This window comes from Nicotiana sylvestris, chromosome 6, assembly GCF_000393655.2.
Source record: "Nicotiana sylvestris chromosome 6, ASM39365v2, whole genome shotgun sequence".
Lineage (NCBI taxonomy): Eukaryota > Viridiplantae > Streptophyta > Magnoliopsida > Solanales > Solanaceae > Nicotiana > Nicotiana sylvestris.
The window spans coordinates 12467376-12486471 of NC_091062.1; the positions used below are offsets into that span (position 1 = coordinate 12467376).

General features: G+C 35.7%; 2 protein-coding genes across 2 annotated transcripts; one reads left to right on the forward strand and one right to left on the reverse strand.

Moving 5' to 3' along the window:
• Positions 1 to 730: 730 nt before the first annotated feature.
• LOC104228682 (eukaryotic initiation factor 4A-15-like) lies at positions 731 to 13758 on the reverse strand. The gene is made up of 6 exons (XM_070148059.1): positions 13627 to 13758; positions 10021 to 10058; positions 9312 to 9418; positions 7783 to 8022; positions 2592 to 2797; positions 731 to 1366 (listed from the first exon to the last, which is right to left on the reverse strand). The coding sequence occupies exons 1-6, from the start codon at positions 13756 to 13758 to the stop codon at positions 731 to 733; spliced, it is 1359 nt and encodes a 452-aa protein (XP_070004160.1).
• LOC104228679 (lycopene epsilon cyclase, chloroplastic) lies at positions 13742 to 18329 on the forward strand. Its single transcript, XM_009781191.2, has 11 exons — positions 13742 to 14160; positions 15171 to 15345; positions 15465 to 15600; positions 15690 to 15800; positions 15891 to 15993; positions 16321 to 16464; positions 16537 to 16644; positions 16920 to 17016; positions 17098 to 17223; positions 17313 to 17445; positions 18068 to 18329. The coding sequence occupies exons 1-11, from the start codon at positions 13885 to 13887 to the stop codon at positions 18231 to 18233; spliced, it is 1575 nt and encodes a 524-aa protein (XP_009779493.1). The 5' UTR covers positions 13742 to 13884; the 3' UTR covers positions 18234 to 18329.
• Positions 18330 to 19096: the final 767 nt, after the last annotated feature.

A 19096-nucleotide genomic window follows, 5' to 3' on the forward strand; every position in this document is an offset into this window, starting at 1 on the left:
CACATCCTTCAGAGACAAAAGCAGGGATGATTATTGTTATTATACCATAGAAATAAGTACCCTTTCTTTTGTTGACAACCATTTCTATCAGAGCAAGAAGTGCTGATTATTGTTGTCACACCATAGAAATAAGTCTCATATCACCCAAGGGTTACGGGCCCTTTCCCGGACCCTTGTTTTGTACACCGAGCTACCCTTATATCATAGAACTAAATCTACATCACACCCCTTTGGATGCGGATCTTCTCGGAACCCTGTGTAAAGGCGGGATGTTTTGTGCACCGGGCTGCCCTTATATCATATAACTAAATCTACATCACACCTCTTTGGATGCGGCTCTTCTCGGAACCCTGTGTAAAGGCGGGATGCTTTGTGCACCGGGCTGCCCTTATATCATAGAACTAAATCTACATCACACCTCTTTGGATGCGGCTCTTCTCGAAACCCTGTGTAAAGGCGGGATGCTTTATGCACCGGGCTGCCTTATACCATAGAACTATGTGCCTTCTTTTGTTGATAACCATATCTATCAGACTAGAAGTTCTGTTTAAAGCATGTATATGAAAAATAGTAATATTAAACAAATGCTCTGAGACAATGTATTTCAGATACAATCCTTAATGTCAAAAAAACCAGCATAAGATAATAATGGACTACAAAATTCCAACTCAAACTAGAAGAAAAATGTAAAACAACCAAAGCAAGAAAATAATGAACAAGAAAAATCTTGTTACAGGAGATCAGCAACAGTTGCAGGCAACTCCTCAATCACCACATTGTAAAATTTCTGAATATCACACAGCATCTTCTCATCATCCCTTGTAACAAAATTGATGGCCACACCTTTCCTACCAAACCTTCCACTACGTCCGATACGATGCAGATAGTTCTCAGGCTGAGTAGGAAGATCGTAATTCATGACAAGCGAGACTTGTTGAACATCAATTCCTCGCGCCAAAAGATCCGTGCTGATAAGAACACGAGAAGAACCAGAACGAAACTCGCGCATTATTATGTCCCTCGTGTTTTGGTCCATGTCACCGTGAGTGGCTGAGACCGTATGATCTCTTTCGCGCATCTGCTCTGTCAACCAATCAACTTTGCGACGAGTATTCACAAAGATCACACTCTGTGTAATGGCTAATGATTCGTATAGATCGCAAAGTGTTTCAAGCTTATCTCTTTCCTCTCCCACGTTGACGTAAAACTGCTTGATACCTTCTAAAGTTAGCTCGTCGCGCTTCACAAGAATCCTCACGGGATTTTTCATGAACTTTCTTGTGATCTCAAGGGCCTCAGGTGGCATTGTTGCAGAGAAAATACCAACTTGAATCTCAGTAGGCAAGAGCTGGAAAATATCATTAATCTGGATACAAAGAAGAGGTATAAATATTAGAAAATCATTACAAAAGCTCTGAAGATTCATCTTAAGTTATGAGAGCATAATTTGGACTAATAAGCCATCTTGAGAAATCCAGTGAATGTACATATTGAAAAACCTTCACACAAAAGCAAATATAAGAAAGATAGTAGACACATCCTAGTGTCAGGATAAGCGGATCCAAGATTTAAATATTATGTATTCGAGTTTGAGATTCTACCAAAGTTCAGTTGATTTATTAGGTCTGAAGTCTGTTATTTGTACTTATTATTGATTCTTTTACATATACTGTATTGGGGAAAATCGAGTTAACATTTGGAATTAATTGTGTGCTGACATATCAAGACATGTGGATCAATAAAAGACTGACAACTAGCAAAGAGTATTCAAAGAGTTGCGAGCCTTAATAGGTACGGGCAAAGGTTCAAGAAAACAAGTAGGAACGGTTACTCGGATCTCTTGATAATTTGAAGAGACATCGGAGGAATGAACCTAGTTAGCAAAAAGTACAGATACGTATTATATGTAATTAATGAGCATCAATGATGGGAAACGTTATAGAATCTTCACGAAACAGTTACGATTGCCAATTATGACATCACATTAATGCCATTAATTGCTCTATTATGAGAGGGAAGAAACGCAGTACTTAGAAATAGCTATAAAAGGAGAGAAATGACATTTGTATGGGGACACAGATTATTATTGGAATATACTGATTTACATTGCTTTATTTTGCTTACTCAGCTACTTTTCAATTCAATTCTTTTTTTTTATTACATAATTATTTCTTTGTTTGATTATCAGTAACCCGCGTTCTTTTAAAATTAATCTTTGACCGAAATTCTTATTTTCTAGTTAAACATATACAAGATTTGAGTCAAAGCTACCGGGTTTAGATGAACCCATAACTGATACACGAAGCCCCGCCTCTGCTTGTGTGACCAATAGATATATACAGAGGCGGAGCAAGAATTTGAAGCTTATAGGTTTGCGATTCCAGTTCTTTTAAGTTATTGGGTTCTAACTTAACAGTTTATACATTATTCCATGAATTTCACAAGACAAATACACGATCTGAACAAAAACTACCGATTTCAGCCGAATCCGTAAGCAAAAAAGGCTAGCTCCGCCTCGGCATATATAGTAACATGTATGGACAAACAGGACACGAAATGTCACAGATAACTCATTGAAAAAGAAAACAAACCTGATCTTTGAAGCCTCTTGAAAGCATTTCATCAGCCTCATCCAATACAAACATCTTTATATAATCAGGGCGGAGCGATTGTCTCCTCAACATGTCAAATACACGGCCAGGCGTCCCAACAACGACATGAACCCCGTTTGAAAGGACGAGTTGGAAATGTGGAATTTTGCCAAGGTGGAGATTTGTTGAAGTTTGGCAAAATGCCAAAGTCCCACATTGGTTGGGAGTTAAGTTTGGGGGGATTTTTCCCCTATAAAAGAAGGCCTAATGTTTAGGATTGAAACACACCTCTCATTTGCCTTCTCATCTGTTTAAGGCATTTGTATCTTCTCTCTTTAGTATTATTTCACTTGTATTTTTGGAGTGAAATAAAATATTGGTTGTGTCCGAGGAGTAGGCAAAATTAGCCGAACCTCGTAAATTCTGGTGTTCCCTTTATTATTGTTTTATTGTCTTATTTATTATTTGGTGGCTGTCATAATTTTTGGTATAGTAGTTGTGACTTATTCACACTATATACATTTGGCTTCCGCAACAATTGGTATCAGAGCCAAGGTACTGTCTAAGTATGCTCTGTGGTTGCAGCATAGTCTGATCTTCCACATCAGAAAAGATTTATCTTGGTAACTGAGTCAAGGTTCTGTCTGAGTATGCTCTGTAGTTGCAGCTTAGTCTGATCTTCTACATCAGAAAGGAAATAATCTTGATTTGTGTCGTCAGCTATTAAATAATATTTGTGTCAAATATGGGGGACAATAAACAAGAAGAATCTACATCAAGTGTCAACAATACGTCATCATTGGCATCTTCGCTTATGACAAGAATTGTGTCAAATGCGAAATTTGCGGTAGAAATTTTTGACGGGTCCGGACATTTTGGGATGTGGCAAGGCGAGGTTCTAGATGTCCTTTTTCAACAAGGGCTAGATCTGGCCATTGAAGAAAAGAAACCAGATGTTATTGGAGAAGAAGATTGGAGAATTATCAACCGTGTTGCTTGCGGTACCATTCGATCCTACCTTGCTAGAGAGCAGAAATATCCATACACAAAGGAAACTTCTGCAAGTAAATTATGGAAAGCACTGGAGGATAAATTTTTGAAGAAAAACAGTCAAAATAAATTGTACATGAAGAAGAGACTGTTTCACTTCACCTATGTTCCTGGTACCACGATGAATGAACATATCACCAGTTTCAATAAGTTGGTCACAGATTTGCAAAATATGGATACAACTTATGATGATGGTGACTTGGCCTTAATGTTGTTGGCGTCACTTCCTGATGAGTACGAGCACCTTGAAACTACTCTACTCCATGGAAATGACGAAATTTCTCTCAGAGAAGTTTGTTCAGCTTTGTACAGCTATGAACAAAGAAAGCGAGAAAAACAGAAGGGCGGAGAAGGAGAAGCACTGTTTGTGAGGGGTCGTCCTCAAAATCAAACGAGGACAAAGAAGGGAAGATCCAAGTCAAGATCCAGACCCAGCAAAGATGAATGTGCCTTTTGTCGAGAAAAAGGGCACTGGAAGAAAGACTGTCCGAAGTTGAAGAATAAGGCCAAACATAACAATGGAAAGGCTATTATGGATTCAAATGTAGCTGATTGTGATGATTCAGACTTCTCATTAGTTACAACAGAGTCATCAACATCATCAGACATATGGTTGATGGACTCGGCTTGTAGCTATCATATGTGTCCCAACAGGGACTGGTTCGTGGAATTTCAAGAAGGAGAATATGGAGTCATCCACACAGCGGATAACAGCCCTCTTACCTCATATGGCATTGGTTCAATACGATTAAGGAACCATGATGGAATGATCAGAACATTGATAGATGTTCGATATGTACCGGATTTAAAGAAGAATCTCATCTCTGTGGGAGCCCTAGAATCAAAAGGGTTCAAAATCATTGCAGAAAATGGAGTGATGAGAGTATGCTCCGGTGCACTAGTGGTAATGAAGGCTAATCGGAAGAATAATAATATGTACCGCTATCGTGGCAGTACAGTTATTGGGACAGCGACAGTAACATCCAGTGACGACAAAGAGGCAGAAGCAACCAAGCTATGGCACATGCGCTTGGGACATGCTGGAGGAAAATCCTTGAAAACTCTATCAGATCAAGGATTGTTAAAAGGAGTAAAGGCTTGCAACTTGGAGTTTTGTGAGCATTGTGTTAAAGGGAAACAGACAAGGGTTAAATTTGGTACAGCGATCCATAATACTAAAGGCATTTTGGATTATGTACACTCTGATGTTTGGGGTCCTTCCAAAACACCTTCATTGGGTGGGAAGCACTATTTTGTAACCTTTGTTGATGATTTTTCCCGAAGAGTATGGGTGTATACAATGAAGAGCAAAGATGAAGTGTTGGGAATTTTTCTCAAATGGAAGACGATGGTGGAGAATCAGACAGGCAGGAGAATCAAGTGTATTCGCACAGACAATGGAGGTGAATACAAAAATGATCATTTCAATAAGGTCTGTGAAAATGATGGCATCATCCGACACTTCACTGTTAGACATACACCACAACAGAATGGAGTGGCAGAACGTATGAACCGGACCTTGCTGGAGAAGGTACGGTGTATGTTGTCCAATGCTGGCTTGGGCAAAGAATTTTGGGCTGAGGCAATTACATATGCATGCCACCTCATTAATCGTCTACCATCTGCTGCTATTGATGGCAAAACACCATTTGAAAAATGGTACGGAAAACCTGCTGTAGATTATAACTCTTTGCACGTGTTTGGCTCAACTGCATATTATCATGTGACAGAGTCAAAATTGGATCCAAGGGCAAAGAAGGCTATTTTTATGGGAATTACTTCTGGAGTCAAAGGATATCGCTTATGGTGTCCTATGACAAAGAAAGTAATATTCAGCAGAGATGTTACCTTTGATGAATTTGCTATGGTAAATAAGGTAACAGAAGATACCAAACAAAATGAAGGTGCTTCTAAGCAGGTGGAGTTTGAGGGAAAATTTATTTTTCCTACACAAGAAGCAGAGGAGGAAACAAATGAAGATTACCCTCTGGAAGGAGAGCCAGTAGAGGAGATTCCAACTCAGGAATCTCAACAACAACTTGAATCAATAGCAACCAGCAGGCCAAAAAGAACAATAACGAAACCTGTTCGTCTCATAGAGACGGTTGCTTGTGCAACCTCAATTGTAGCTGATGATGTTCCTACTACTTATAAAGACGCTGTCCAAAGTTCAGAAGAAGATAAGTGGAGGATTGCCATGAATGATGAAATACAGTCCCTTCATCAGAATCATACATGGAGATTGGCCAATCTCCCGAAGGGAAAGAAAGCAATTGGGTGCAAATGGGTATTTGCAAAGAAGGAAGGATTTCCTAACCAAGTAGATGTTCGCTACAAAGCAAGATTGGTGGCCAAAGGATATGCTCAAAAGGAGGGAATTGATTACAATGAAGTGTTTTCTCCAGTTGTAAAACATTCCTCCATTAGAATTATGTTGGCTTTGGTAGCACAATTGGATTTGGAACTAGTTCAGATGGATGTAAAAACTGCGTTTTTACATGGAAACTTGGAGGAGGAAATCTACATGACTCAGCCAGAAGGATTCAAAGTTGCTGGAAAAGAAAATATGGTGTGCAAACTTGAAAAATCGTTGTACGGATTGAAACAATCTTCTAGACAATGGTACAAGCGATTTGACGAGTTTATGTTGCGGCAAGGGTACAAGAGAAGCAAATACGATCATTGTGTGTATTTGCACAAGCTTAAAGATGGTTCTTTTGTATATCTTCTCCTATATGTTGATGATATGTTGATAGCTTCCAAGAATTTGGAAGAAATTGATAAGTTGAAGATTCAACTGAAGAAGGAGTTCGAGATGAAGGATTTGGGTGAGGCAAAGAAAATTCTTGGCATGGAGATAATTAGAGATAGACGTTCAAAGAAACTCTGTTTATCTCAAAAGGAATATTTGAAGAGAGTACTTCAACGTTTTGGCATAGATGACAAGACTAAGCCAGTTAGTACTCCACTTGCTTCCCATTTTAAGCTAAGTACTACTATGTCGCCAATGGATGAAGCTGAACGAGAGTATATGTCAAAGGTACCATACGCAAATGTTGTTGGTAGCTTGATGTATGCAATGGTTTGCACAAGGCCTGACATTTCACAAGCTGTTGGAGTTATTAGCAGATATATGCACAATCCAGGGAAGGAGCATTGGCAAGCTGTGAAGTGGATTCTACGGTATATTCATAATACTGTAGATGTCGGGTTAGTTTTTGAGCAGGAAGACAATCAGTCTGTAGTTGGATATTGTGACTCAGATTTTGCGGGTGATATGGACAAACGAAGATCAACTACTGGTTATGTGTTTACTTTTGCAAAGGCACCAGTTAGTTGGAAGTCTACTTTGCAGTCAACAGTTGCTTTGTCTACAACAGAGGCAGAATACATGGCTATTACAGATGCTGTGAAAGAGGCAATTTGGCTTCAAGGATTGCTAAAGGAGCTTGGTGTTGAACAAAAAGGTATCACAATTTTTTGTGATAGTCAAAGTGCTATTCAATTAGCGAAGAACCAAGTTTATCATGCAAGGACGAAGCACATTGATGTTCGGTATCATTTCGTACGCGAAATCATAGAAGAAGGTGGAGTCACGGTGAAGAAAATTCATACTACAGAGAATCCTGCTGATATGCTGACAAAGGTGGTGACTGCGGTCAAGTTTCAACATTGTTTGGATTTGATCAACATTGTTGAACACTGAAGATTGAAGATGAAGACACAACCAAAATTTGTTATTGAGAGAGAATTGAAAATGTGGAATTTTGCCAAGGTGGAGATTTGTTGAAGTTTGGCAAAATGCCAAAGTCCCACATTGGTTGGGAGTTAAGTTTGGGGGGATTTTTCCCCTATAAAAGAAGGCCTAATGTTTAGGATTGAAACACACCTCTCATTTGCCTTCTCATCTGTTTAAGGCATTTGTATCTTCTCTCTTTAGTATTATTTCACTTGTATTTTTGGAGTGAAATAAAATATTGGTTGTGTCCGAGGAGTAGGCAAAATTAGCCGAACCTCGTAAATTCTGGTGTTCCTTTTATTATTGTTTTATTGTCTTATTTATTATTTGGTGGCTGTCATAATTTTTGGTATAGTAGTTGTGACTTATTCACACTATATACATTTGGCTTCCGCAACAGTGCCTTCACACCAAGATAGTCTCCGAGTGCTCGCATCACCTTCTCGATTTGTTGTGCAAGCTCGCGCGTGGGAGCCAAAACCAAAGCTTGACATTCCAGCAGTTCATAGTCAAGTTGGTTAAGAACTCCAGAACAAAAAGTAGCAGTCTTCCCTGTTCCAGACTGAGCCTGTTGTATCACATCAAGACCTTTGCAAAAGGGTACAATTCCTCTTTGCTGGATTGCAGAGGGTTTCTCAAAACCTATATATATCGAAATCAGTAGCAGAGTCGGGAATTTTAATAAGGGAATTCAAAAAGTTCAAACTTGCCGGAAAGTTACTATTGGGAATAAACCCCCACAGAAATAATATTTACGGTAATAAAAGAGGAATAATAATGTAGCACCGAGATACGATAATTAACAAAAATAAAAGAGTAACAGCGACACCAAGATTTTTACGTGGAAAACCCTTTTAATAAGGAAAAAACTACGACCCCGAGAGGAGCAACTGATATCACTATAGTACGGAATTTTACACTTTGTAGCTCCGAGTAAAATACTCCAAAGACCACTACAACACTCATAAGAAATAACTCTCTTTTGATATTCCCACCTCACTACAATATCGCTCCCTCTCTATTTTCCTCACAGTCTATTTTCTTATACCCTATCTGTGAAACCTCACTCTTTCTTTCTCTCTTTGTTGGTGTGGAGGAATGAGAGTTGAAGCTCTCCTTTTATAGCCAAAGCTTCACTCTCTAAAGCCTACAATATTTGACAATTTACACATATTTTTCACAATTCAACAAAGTTGGCTACCAAACCAAAAAAATTCAACAAGGTTGGCTACCAAACCAAACTAATTCAACAAGGTTGACTACCTAACCAAACCAAGTCAACAAGGTTGGCTACCAAACCAAAGAAACTTTTATTAGGCACATGTCTAATATTTCTTCAATGAGATGGACATCATCAGTTACTCTATACAAAAAGAGTAATATATATAAACTATTGAATTCCCTTGACCAGCTGCGAAACCAAAAATTTATACAAAGGGGTTCAAAAAAATACTAGACAATCACATCCGGAATTTGAATCTATGATCTAATGCAACTTGAACCCCATTTTGCAACTTTACTAGAATTTTCCCTCGTGTAAAGGGATGTGAAAATTTATATATAATAAAAAAAGAATCGTTTTTGCCTATTTGCGACATATGTTCATATCTTAGGTGTGACAATATTTTTGAATTTGGTTACTCAAATTCCTAAGCTCCTGAAGGGAGCCTTGGCGTAACTGGTAAAGTTGCTGTCATGTGACCAGGAGGTCACAGGTTCAAGCTGTGGAAACAGCTTTTTGCAGAAACACAGTGTAAGGCTGCGAACAATAGACCCCTTGTGATCCGGTTCTTCCGGCCCCCGCATATAACGAAAGTTTAGTACACTAGGCTACCCTTTTAAATTCCTAGCTCTGCCCTAATAGTAACTAGAGTAATGTGTATATGCATTAGTCAAGCACAACAAGATAGTAGAAAAGATTTGCAACTAACCATATGCATAAATGCCTCTCACAAGATTTTCCTTTAATCCCATGTTATCAAAACTATCATAGACCTCATCGTACGGGGTAAAGAATTCTTGCCCATCACCTGAAAGCCTGAAGTCACAAAACCAAAAAAAGTTAATATCCACGCTATGTATAGCAACAACAAAAAAAATGCAGCATAAAGGGTAAAAATAACATAAAAAGATATTATGTTCATCTTCCTAGAAAATTATATTTTAATCTTGTTAGATAACTTCTAATATTATCATTAATTGTTATTATTTGTTGTCATGATGACATGCGTCATGCTTTTCTTTAGTCGAAGGTCTATCAAGAACAATATCTCTACATTCACAGACAGGGGCGGATCCCGCCCTTTGGTACCGGGTTTAACTGAACCCGGCCCGCTACTTTCAGTGCAGAGTATAAATTTATGTGCAAAAAATTACTAAAATTATAACATATGATAGATATGAACCCATAACTTTAAAAATATAATTGGTTTGAATCCATAAAATATAAATTTTGTTTATGCCTCTATCAATATACTGGGTATGTTGTTGTTGACGACTTGCGAAAAAGTGAGAATTCATATAGCTGACTCCAACTTATCTGGAACTGAAACGTAGTTATTGTTGTTTGTTGTCGTGTTCTAAGAAAATTATCATAACTGAAAAGCAACAAACTAACTATAGAGAGGCAATTGTTCTTACAATTCAGTGATTTTTGCATCGAACTGGCGAGCATCAAACTGCAGAGATCATAATGTAAGGATTAATAATAGCCGAAAAATGTATAGTCGCTCTCAAAATAATAGCCGAAAATATATATTTTTTCTATATATATACATTCTATATATTATATATAAAAATTATACAAATTTTATACACTCTTTTCGGCTACCAAATGTAAACAGTTTCTAGCGTGTAGGCTAAAAACGACAATATCTCTTAATAATACAAGAATTATAATGTAGGGATCGGTAATATAAGTGGTCAAACTAATATACGAGGCACATGAACTCATGATCTCTCCTATGGTTTTGCAATTGAACCCTTTATATAATCTATATCTATATCTATTTATATTATATTAAAAGCATGAAGGTCATTAGCGAAATGTCGTTCACGTTTTTTATCCTTTAAAACATAGAGTTTCCATAGGACAATATAGTAATTTAAGTATTTCATAAATATTTAAAAAAATTCACTTAATTAATTTAGTTTTTCGAATTTTTTGGTAAATTTTTCTTCAATTACTTGTTATTAAACTTTGCCTTAATTAATTGGTTAAATTTTCTCACATTTCTTACCCAAGGAAACTTAATAAAAATAATTCCTAAACTTTCACTCTCATTAAATAACATATTCCCTTTACTCTTTGAAGTATTAAATGAGTTATTATGTTGCCTTAATTATTTGGTAATAAAAATTTTCTACTATTGCACAAGGAAAGTTTATTAAAGAATTTGACTAGGAGGTATTATGATATTAATGCGACCATATAATATGTTAGTTTTTGGTTGGATTTATTCGCATTATTGAACCAAAAAGCATATGTAATTGACTTACAGTAAATTCTATACCGGGTATTCAATTACAACCAAAAAAGTTCCATACCGGGTAAAATGGAACCATCATTATTGTGGTTCCGTTGCGCAAGAAAGTGTTCTAAAGAATTTGACTTGCTGGATGACACAAGGAAATATTTTGGTAGAAGTTTTTATTATTTGATTAATTTTTCTTGTCTCTTTGACCTACACACAAATTTACTTTATATAATTCCTTTCACGTGTCAAATTGTGTACCATAATACTTCTATAAAAGAAGCTACAATATCACAATTTAATCGTCAAAGTTCGCCCTATTCCAACATCACGATTCCAGGTGTTGTTTCTTTTACTAATATATCAACATCTTTTGCTACTTCGTATTTTACAAGCACGTTTGCATGCACCGTTTTTAGTGTTGCATCAATAATTTATTTTTATTGTTGCACCAATAATTTTTTATTATATAGTTTTTGTTTCATATTTTTGACTTGGCTAATTTCACATCTCACATAATTTACAAATTTATTACAGGTTATTGAAAAATTGCATCAATTAGACATTTGATCTAAGTCTTATCACTTAAATATTAGTATTATTTTTTCCTTTGTTGTATAATTAATAATACTTATAATTGCTATGCCAGCTCAAGTTGCTTGTTTTAAAAAGAATTAAAAATTAGACTATCTGATTTAATTCTGTGTTATATTAATACTCCATGATTTGCGTTATTGCAATTGCCATGCTTGAATCACTCAGATTTCAATAATTACATCCGTTCAGGTAAACAATCTTTCTTACATCATAAAAATAATCAATTATTGAATTAGCCACTTTGATAACTTATAAAACCCTTATGCATGCTTTATTTTAGGTACACTTGCAATGACCAATGAAAAAGAATTGTTAGGCCAATGTGTCCCAATTATTAGTCTAAGAGTATCTGAATCATGTTGGATAATACGAGTGTAGTGTTTGGGAGTGGAATAGTAGAAGAGTTCAACAATAAAACAAATCAAGGCACCCGAAAAATGTGACCTTAGTTGACGAAGAGGTAATTGTTATTTTATATCAATATTTTATTTCATGCATGTCTTTTCATATTATAGTTTTAACCATCAGATTAACTTACAGTGAAACTTTTACGGGGAACAAAAATTCACGCTACACTTTTCAATGGTTATATTGAGTTGTGAAAAAATTATTTACAATAAAATAAGATCTGTTATATCATAAATGGACGCATCAATAATGCTAATCCTAATTTTCAAAGGTGCACAAGGAGCTTGAGTTGGATTTAAGGAAAATACTTTAGTTGAAGAAAGCAATAGTCACTTTTCGACCATTGATTTTTCAAATAATTTTATTTCATTTGATGAGACATCAAAGTGCACCAATGGAATAATTTTTGGTAAGTTGTTTAGATTTTATCCCGTAATCTTTCACTAAATATACAAACAATATTTTACTTTTATTCTCCTTATTAATTTTTGGGTAATATACATATAATTGTTTTGATATTCTTTCTAGATATAGTTGGAATTTTAGTGGATGATAAACCCTCCATGGGAGAAGGCTAGATGTTTCTATATAGTTACTATTAAAAGTAAGAGATTTTGTACCTAATTAAATATTTATTTTAATTATTAAATGTATTTTTTTTAATATTCCACAAATTGATTAGAGAATAATATATTGTTTGAATAGAAAAAAAGTTTGAAGATAATTTATATCTTTTTAGAAACTTATATTTTTTGCCCGTGTTTCTCATCTCAAAGAGTAATTTTGATAAGAGAATAATATATTGTTTGAGTAGGAGAAAAGTTTGAAATAATTTGTATCTTTTTAGGAGCTTATATTTTTTGCGTGTGCTTCCCATCTCAAACAGTAATTTTTTGTATGATACTTACATATTTTTTTAAAACTTGTGTCTGAGTAATAAAATAAAGTGTAAGCTTCTGAAATTGTTGAATATCGATCATATATAGCTAACTCAATAAAAGGAAAAAGTTTGTTCCTGAAAGTCCTCAATCATTATTCAATATATTCTTCTTAAATTATATTTCAATTTATTATTTTATAAATTCAATTTCATAAGTTATTATACTTTCTTTTTAGTTTTAGTAAAAAAATATATAGCTCTTGAAGATTTTAAAAAAAATCCGACCTTTTCTTTTCGAAAGCTATTCTCAAGTTCCTTTGAGAAGACACAAACATGGTGTAAACTAAATATATAGTTTGTTTTAATATACAACTACATTTTGTATTTAATTACTAAAAGACATGGCTCTATTGAATAGATTATGCTAATATTCATCATTTGTACGAATTTATATTTTTTCTTTGATATTTGTCCGATAACTCAAACACATTATTCAACAATATTTATACAATTTTTAAAAATTGTATGCTTATTAATATAGGTACACACGCAAAGCGCGTACCCCAAGACTAGTACAAGAAAATATGCCTCTTGTTTTTTTTAAGTTCCTTTCAAACTTTCCTTTTTCTAAAAAAATAAAAAGACTTATTTGACAATATTTGGGTTTAAAAAATCTAAAAACTGAAAAAAGAAAAATCAGAAATTTATTCACATGTTTGAAAACAACGCCAATGTTGATCAATTTTCTAGAGAACTTCAAAGCAATCAAAGTATCAAACACAATAGAAAATTAAAAAATAATTCAAAAAAAAAAAGCGTCTCAACATTTTCGGAACGAAATAACTGCAGCTAATCAAATCCATCCACGTGTCATTATTGTGAAATGACAGTTGAACACATCAGCAAAAAGCTTCCCTCCTTCCTATCCATATCTTCACTCTCTGTCCATCCAAAAAACCAGCAAAGACTCACAAAACTCCATTTTAATTCAGCTTCAATTCTTGCTAATATTTCATGCATTTTCAATTTTCATAACCCCATTAAACCAAAAGAATGAATGAAAATCTCAAATTTTGAAAAATCTTGAGAAAAGAAAAATAAACCAGAGGAGTCAAAGAAAGACTATATATAAATTGGAGCTCAAACATGGAGTGTATTGGAGCTCGAAATTTTGCTACAATGGCGGTTTTTACGTGTCCGAGATTCAAATCATTAGGAAGAAAGAGAATTATGCCAAGAAAAAAGCAACCATTTTGGCCTATACATATGAAAGTGAAGTGTAGTGGAAGTGATAGTTGTGTAGTGGTTAAAGAAGATTTTGCTGATGAAGAAGATTACATAAAAGCTGGTGGTTCAGAACTTGTTTTTGTTCAAATGCAGCAGAATAAAGACATGGATCTACAGTCTAAGCTTTCTGATAAGGTGATTTTCTTGATCCCATATTTAAAAGGATTTAACTTGTATACATTAAGGGGTCGTTTGGTTTGAAGACAAGTTATGTCAGGATCAGTTATGGTGTGATTAGTTATAGTGGGATTAGTTATGTTGGGATTAGTTATTATTTCTTATTGACTGTTTGGTATGTTCTATTAATCCTATGATTGTCAAATATAATGTTTTATTCCCAGATAACTTATCCTATGATTACTATTCCAACCTCTGGTATGTATAAGTTATCCCGATACTATTTTTAATCATGGGATAACTTATTCCGGGCTTAGTAACCAAATAAGGGATAAGGCGCTACTAAATTTTTATCCCATGATTATTTTTGCTAATCTATCGTACCATGCGACCCTTAGAAGGGAAGTTCGGTACACAAAACATCCCGCATTAATATTCACGCAGGGTTTGGGTAAGGGCCGGATCCGAAGGGATGTGATGTAGATAGCCTACCTAATACAAGTATTAGTGGCTGCTCCCATAGTTTGAATCTTTGGTCACACAGAGACAACTTTACTGTTGTTGTAAGGTTATCCTTTAACTTGTATACATTGTCAGTATAAATTTTTTAACAATATCTATGTAATTTAACCTGTTATAACAGGTTAACTGCTTTATTTTTTAGGTAATCAGTTCCACTTATTGTAAATGTAGTTACCTATAGTTATCTTTTAGGTGACTTGATAGTGTAAATATTCTTTTACACTTTCAGCTAATTAAAGTCAAATTCTGTTTAAAAAGGAAACAAACTTATAGTGTACAGTGGTAGTGTGACAAAATCTTACAGTATTTTACCTTATATTCGCGATTACTAAACTATTCCAAATTACCACACATTGAATTCCATGTGAGTTAGAGTTATGCAATATGAAAGAAATGAAGAAGCTAGAAAAACTACCATACTGCAGCAACTATGTCTGCAATTTATTTTAACTCTTATATTGTAGCAAACTATATTGCTTTGTCCATCATACTACCTCAGCTTGCAGTTGCGACAAATATCATCAGCTGGACAAACTATACTGGATTTAGTGGTCATTGGCTGTGGTCCTGCTGGTCTTGCTCTTGCTGCGGAGTCTGCTAAACTCGGGTTGAACGTGGGGCTCGTTGGTCCTGATCTTCCTTTCACAAATAACTATGGTGTCTGGGAAGACGAGTTCAAAGGTCGTAATCCTTATTTATCTTTTATGAAGAGTCCTTTTCTCTACATAACCTTTCAAGAAACAGAACCTCTTGTTCTCTGGAGCTTAATTTAGACATATGCTTATACTTTCCTTTTTCAGATCTTGGGCTTCAAGCATGCATTGAACATGTTTGGAGTGATACCATTGTATATCTTGATGATGCCGATCCAATTCTTATTGGACGTGCTTATGGAAGAGTTAGTCGCCATTTACTGCATGAGGAGTTACTCAAAAGGTTAAATTCACTGAACTTGTTCCTTATGTCATACGAGTTGTTGATTTATTCCTTACAATTGAGGTTGTAATTCACATTAATCTTCTTAGGTGTGTGGAGGCAGGTGTTTTATATCTTAACTCGAAAGTGGATAGGATCGTTGAGTCCACAAGTGGCCACAGTCTTGTAGAGTGCGAGGGCGACATTGTCATTCCTTGCAGGTATAGTTGGACCGCTACATCAAATTGTCACTGTTCACGTTAGAAACTTAACTGCATCCTTGTTCTGATGCTTCTAACTTATGATAACAGGTTTGTCACTGTTGCATCTGGAGCCGCCTCAGGGAAATTCTTGCAGTATGAGTTGGGAGGTCCTCGGGTTTCTGTTCAAACAGCTTATGGAGTGGAAGTTGAGGTAGAGAAATATCATCAAACCTCGAGTAACCCTTGAGGTTTTTTCATGTTATGCACCGGAAGACTTTAGACTGTTACCTGTAGTTATCATTTACGAGCTTATATGAACAATTTGTTGCATTATTCCTTTTATGGCCTATCCTTTCACTGCTCGTCTTGGAGAGTACGCATTCAATTTGGCGATTCTGTTTCTATTGTAAACTTAGAATTGGACTTCCTATAAGGTTATGCACATTCAAGAAACCCGCTATCTGCACTTCCCAATTACTAACTTGGCTGATTTTGCAATTATATGATCATTCTTCTTTTCTTTTTTCCTATATATTAGGTCGATAACAATCCGTATGATCCAAGCCTGATGGTTTTCATGGATTATAGAGACTATGTCAGACACGACGCTCAATCTTTAGAAGCTAAATATCCAACATTTCTTTATGCCATGCCCATGACTAAAACAAGAGTCTTTTTCGAGGTTAGTTTTTGATATTATGCCTCATACTTTACTACTTGGCTTTGTGTGACAGACAAAAGTATCTATCTGCAGGAAACTTGTTTGGCTTCAAAAGATGCAATGCCATTTGATCTATTAAAGAAAAAACTGATGTTACGATTGAACACATTGGGCATAAAAATTAAAAAAATCTACGAGGAGGTAATCCACTCTACCTTTAGTTACGTGCAATTTTTGCTAGAGAAAAAAAAGGGCAACCCGGTGCAAAGCACCCGCTATGCGCGGGTCCGGGGAAGGGCTGGACCACAAGGGTCTATTGTACGCAACCTTACCCTGCATTTCTGCAAGAGACTGTTTCCACGGCTCGAATTCGTGACCTCTTGGTCGCATGGCAGCAACTTTACCAGTTACGCCAAGGCTCCCCGTGAACACACTAGAGAATGACTGAAAAATGACTTTAACAAAATTTTACGCAGGAATGGTCTTACATACCAGTTGGTGGATCGTTGCCAAATACAGAGCAGAAAACACTTGCGTTTGGCGCTGCTGCTAGCATGGTTCATCCAGCTACAGGTAATAAGAGAAGAAAATACATTACTATTACTGTGTTCTTTAAATGCAATGCTTCTGAAACTTCCTCTACTTCATAAACAGGTTATTCAGTTGTCAGATCACTGTCCGAGGCGCCAAAATGCGCCTCCGTACTTGCAAATATTTTAAGACAAAATCATGTCAAGAACATGATTACCAGTTCAAGTGCCACAAGTATCTCAACTCAAGGTACTTGTTATCCAATTATACTAGTTTTTGACTGCATTGGTAGTGTCCTGACCTATATGGACTCAGCAAGTTGCTCATATTTTCTTCAGCTTGGAACACCCTTTGGCCACAAGAACGAAAAAGGCAACGATCGTTTTTCCTATTTGGATTGGCACTCATATTGCAGCTGGATATTGAGGGGATTAGGTCATTTTTCCGCGCATTCTTCCGTGTACCAAAATGGTATGGTAATCTTGCTCCATCACCCCGTTATCTTCGATCATGTGGCATCGTTTTCCAAATCAGTTTAACTTCTATACGCTGACAATATAAAGAATTTTTAAACTACAAGATAACCAAAAAAAACTACGTGTAACGGTTTGTAATAAGTGAGTCAGTAACGCACAAAATAAGGCAGGACAACATGATACAACAAGTTAAGATACACTAATACCAACAACAACAACAACAACTATACCCTCTGTACCAAACAAGTTGGAGCGGCTATCAGAGGCGGAGCTAGAGTGCCCCGAACGGGTTCGGCCGAACCCAGTAGCTTTGGTTCAAATCCTGTATTTGTCTCTAAAAAATTCATTGAATATATATAAATTATTAAATTAGAATCCAATAGCTTAAAACGATTAGAATTTCGAACCCATAAACTTGAAATCCTGACTACCTCTGGCGACTGTATGAATCCTCAATGACTATCCATGTAAATTCTTCTCATGTCAACATTATACGAAACAAAAATCAAAACGAAAAGTACGTACAAGTTTTCTATGTTTCCAACTGACATAAGAATCCCAATAGTCTAAATTCTTTAGACTGTCAGTGCATATAATGAGAAGTGTACTTATTGCAGGATGTGGCAAGGTTTTCTTGGCTCTAGTCTTTCATCAGCAGACCTCATGTTATTTGCCTTCTACATGTTTATTATTGCACCAAATGACATGAGAAAAGGCCTAATCAGACATCTGTTATCTGATCCAACTGGTGCAACTATGATAAGAACTTATCTTACATTTTAGAGTAGATTCAGAGGAGAAATCACTGCCTTTTGTATATAACATTTCACTAGATTATATTAATATGCTCAAATAAATGACAGGAATTCAATTTTTGTATCTACTTCTTTGTCCAAATGTATTGATCCATTGAACTCTATTAGCTTCAATAAATGAATGATGATTTTGCTGATAATTGCTTCGAATAAATGAGTTATGATCCTTTTAGATATACTACTCGTTACTCCCACTCATACATAATACATTTCTATGTGCTTGACCCATAAAAAGAAAAAGAATCAAATACATTACAAATAATATGAATCGTCTCATCGGAAAGAATCAATCTTTCTTATGAGACGATATATTATTTGTAATAGAAGAGCTTTTGACTATAACTATATCGCCCTACCTTTGACTTGTTTTTTTCACCTAATCTCTTAAACTGAAAATAGCCGGCAGATGTATAATATATGTATAATTCATGAATAATATATATGTGTATAATTAATATATAATATATGTATACCAGCTAAAAAAAGTAAACACTAAATCTGGCCGGCTACTTGTGTAACAATCCTTTTTTTTGTTTCTCATCCAGTGTCCAGTACCCGCATTGGGGTCTGGCTAAATTTGGATTTGCACCGGAAAGTACCATATTGAGGGTAAAGCGCTCCCTAACAAAGGCGGCTTCATAACCAAGGTTCGAACCCGAGACATCAGCTTAAGGACGAAGGATTTCTTACCACTTCACCACAACCTTTATACCCAAACATAATCTAGTAACTTGGTTTATTGTCTCATGATATTATCCAAAGACTAAAAGACAATCAAAAGAAAGTTCAAAAGTTGTGGCAGCATGATAAAGAATCACACTTACTGAGATG

Coding starts and splice junctions, on each gene's coding strand:
- LOC104228679 (XM_009781191.2), top strand. CDS start 13,885: ATGGAGTGTATTGGAGCTCGAAATTTTGCTACAATGGCGGTTTTTACG. Junction 15,994..16,320: donor CTTATGGAGTGGAAGTTGAG/GTAGAGAAATAT, acceptor CCTATATATTAG/GTCGATAACAATCCGTATGA. Junction 16,645..16,919: donor TTAAAAAAATCTACGAGGAG/GTAATCCACTCT, acceptor AATTTTACGCAG/GAATGGTCTTACATACCAGT.
- LOC104228682 (XM_070148059.1), bottom strand. CDS start 13,758: ATGCATGAAATATTAGCAAGAATTGAAGCTGAATTAAAATGGAGTTTT. Junction 8,023..9,311: donor GAGAGGCATTTATGCATATG/GTTAGTTGCAAA, acceptor CGATATATATAG/GTTTTGAGAAACCCTCTGCA. Junction 1,367..2,591: donor CAAGAGGCTTCAAAGATCAG/GTTTGTTTTCTT, acceptor CTTTGTATCCAG/ATTAATGATATTTTCCAGCT.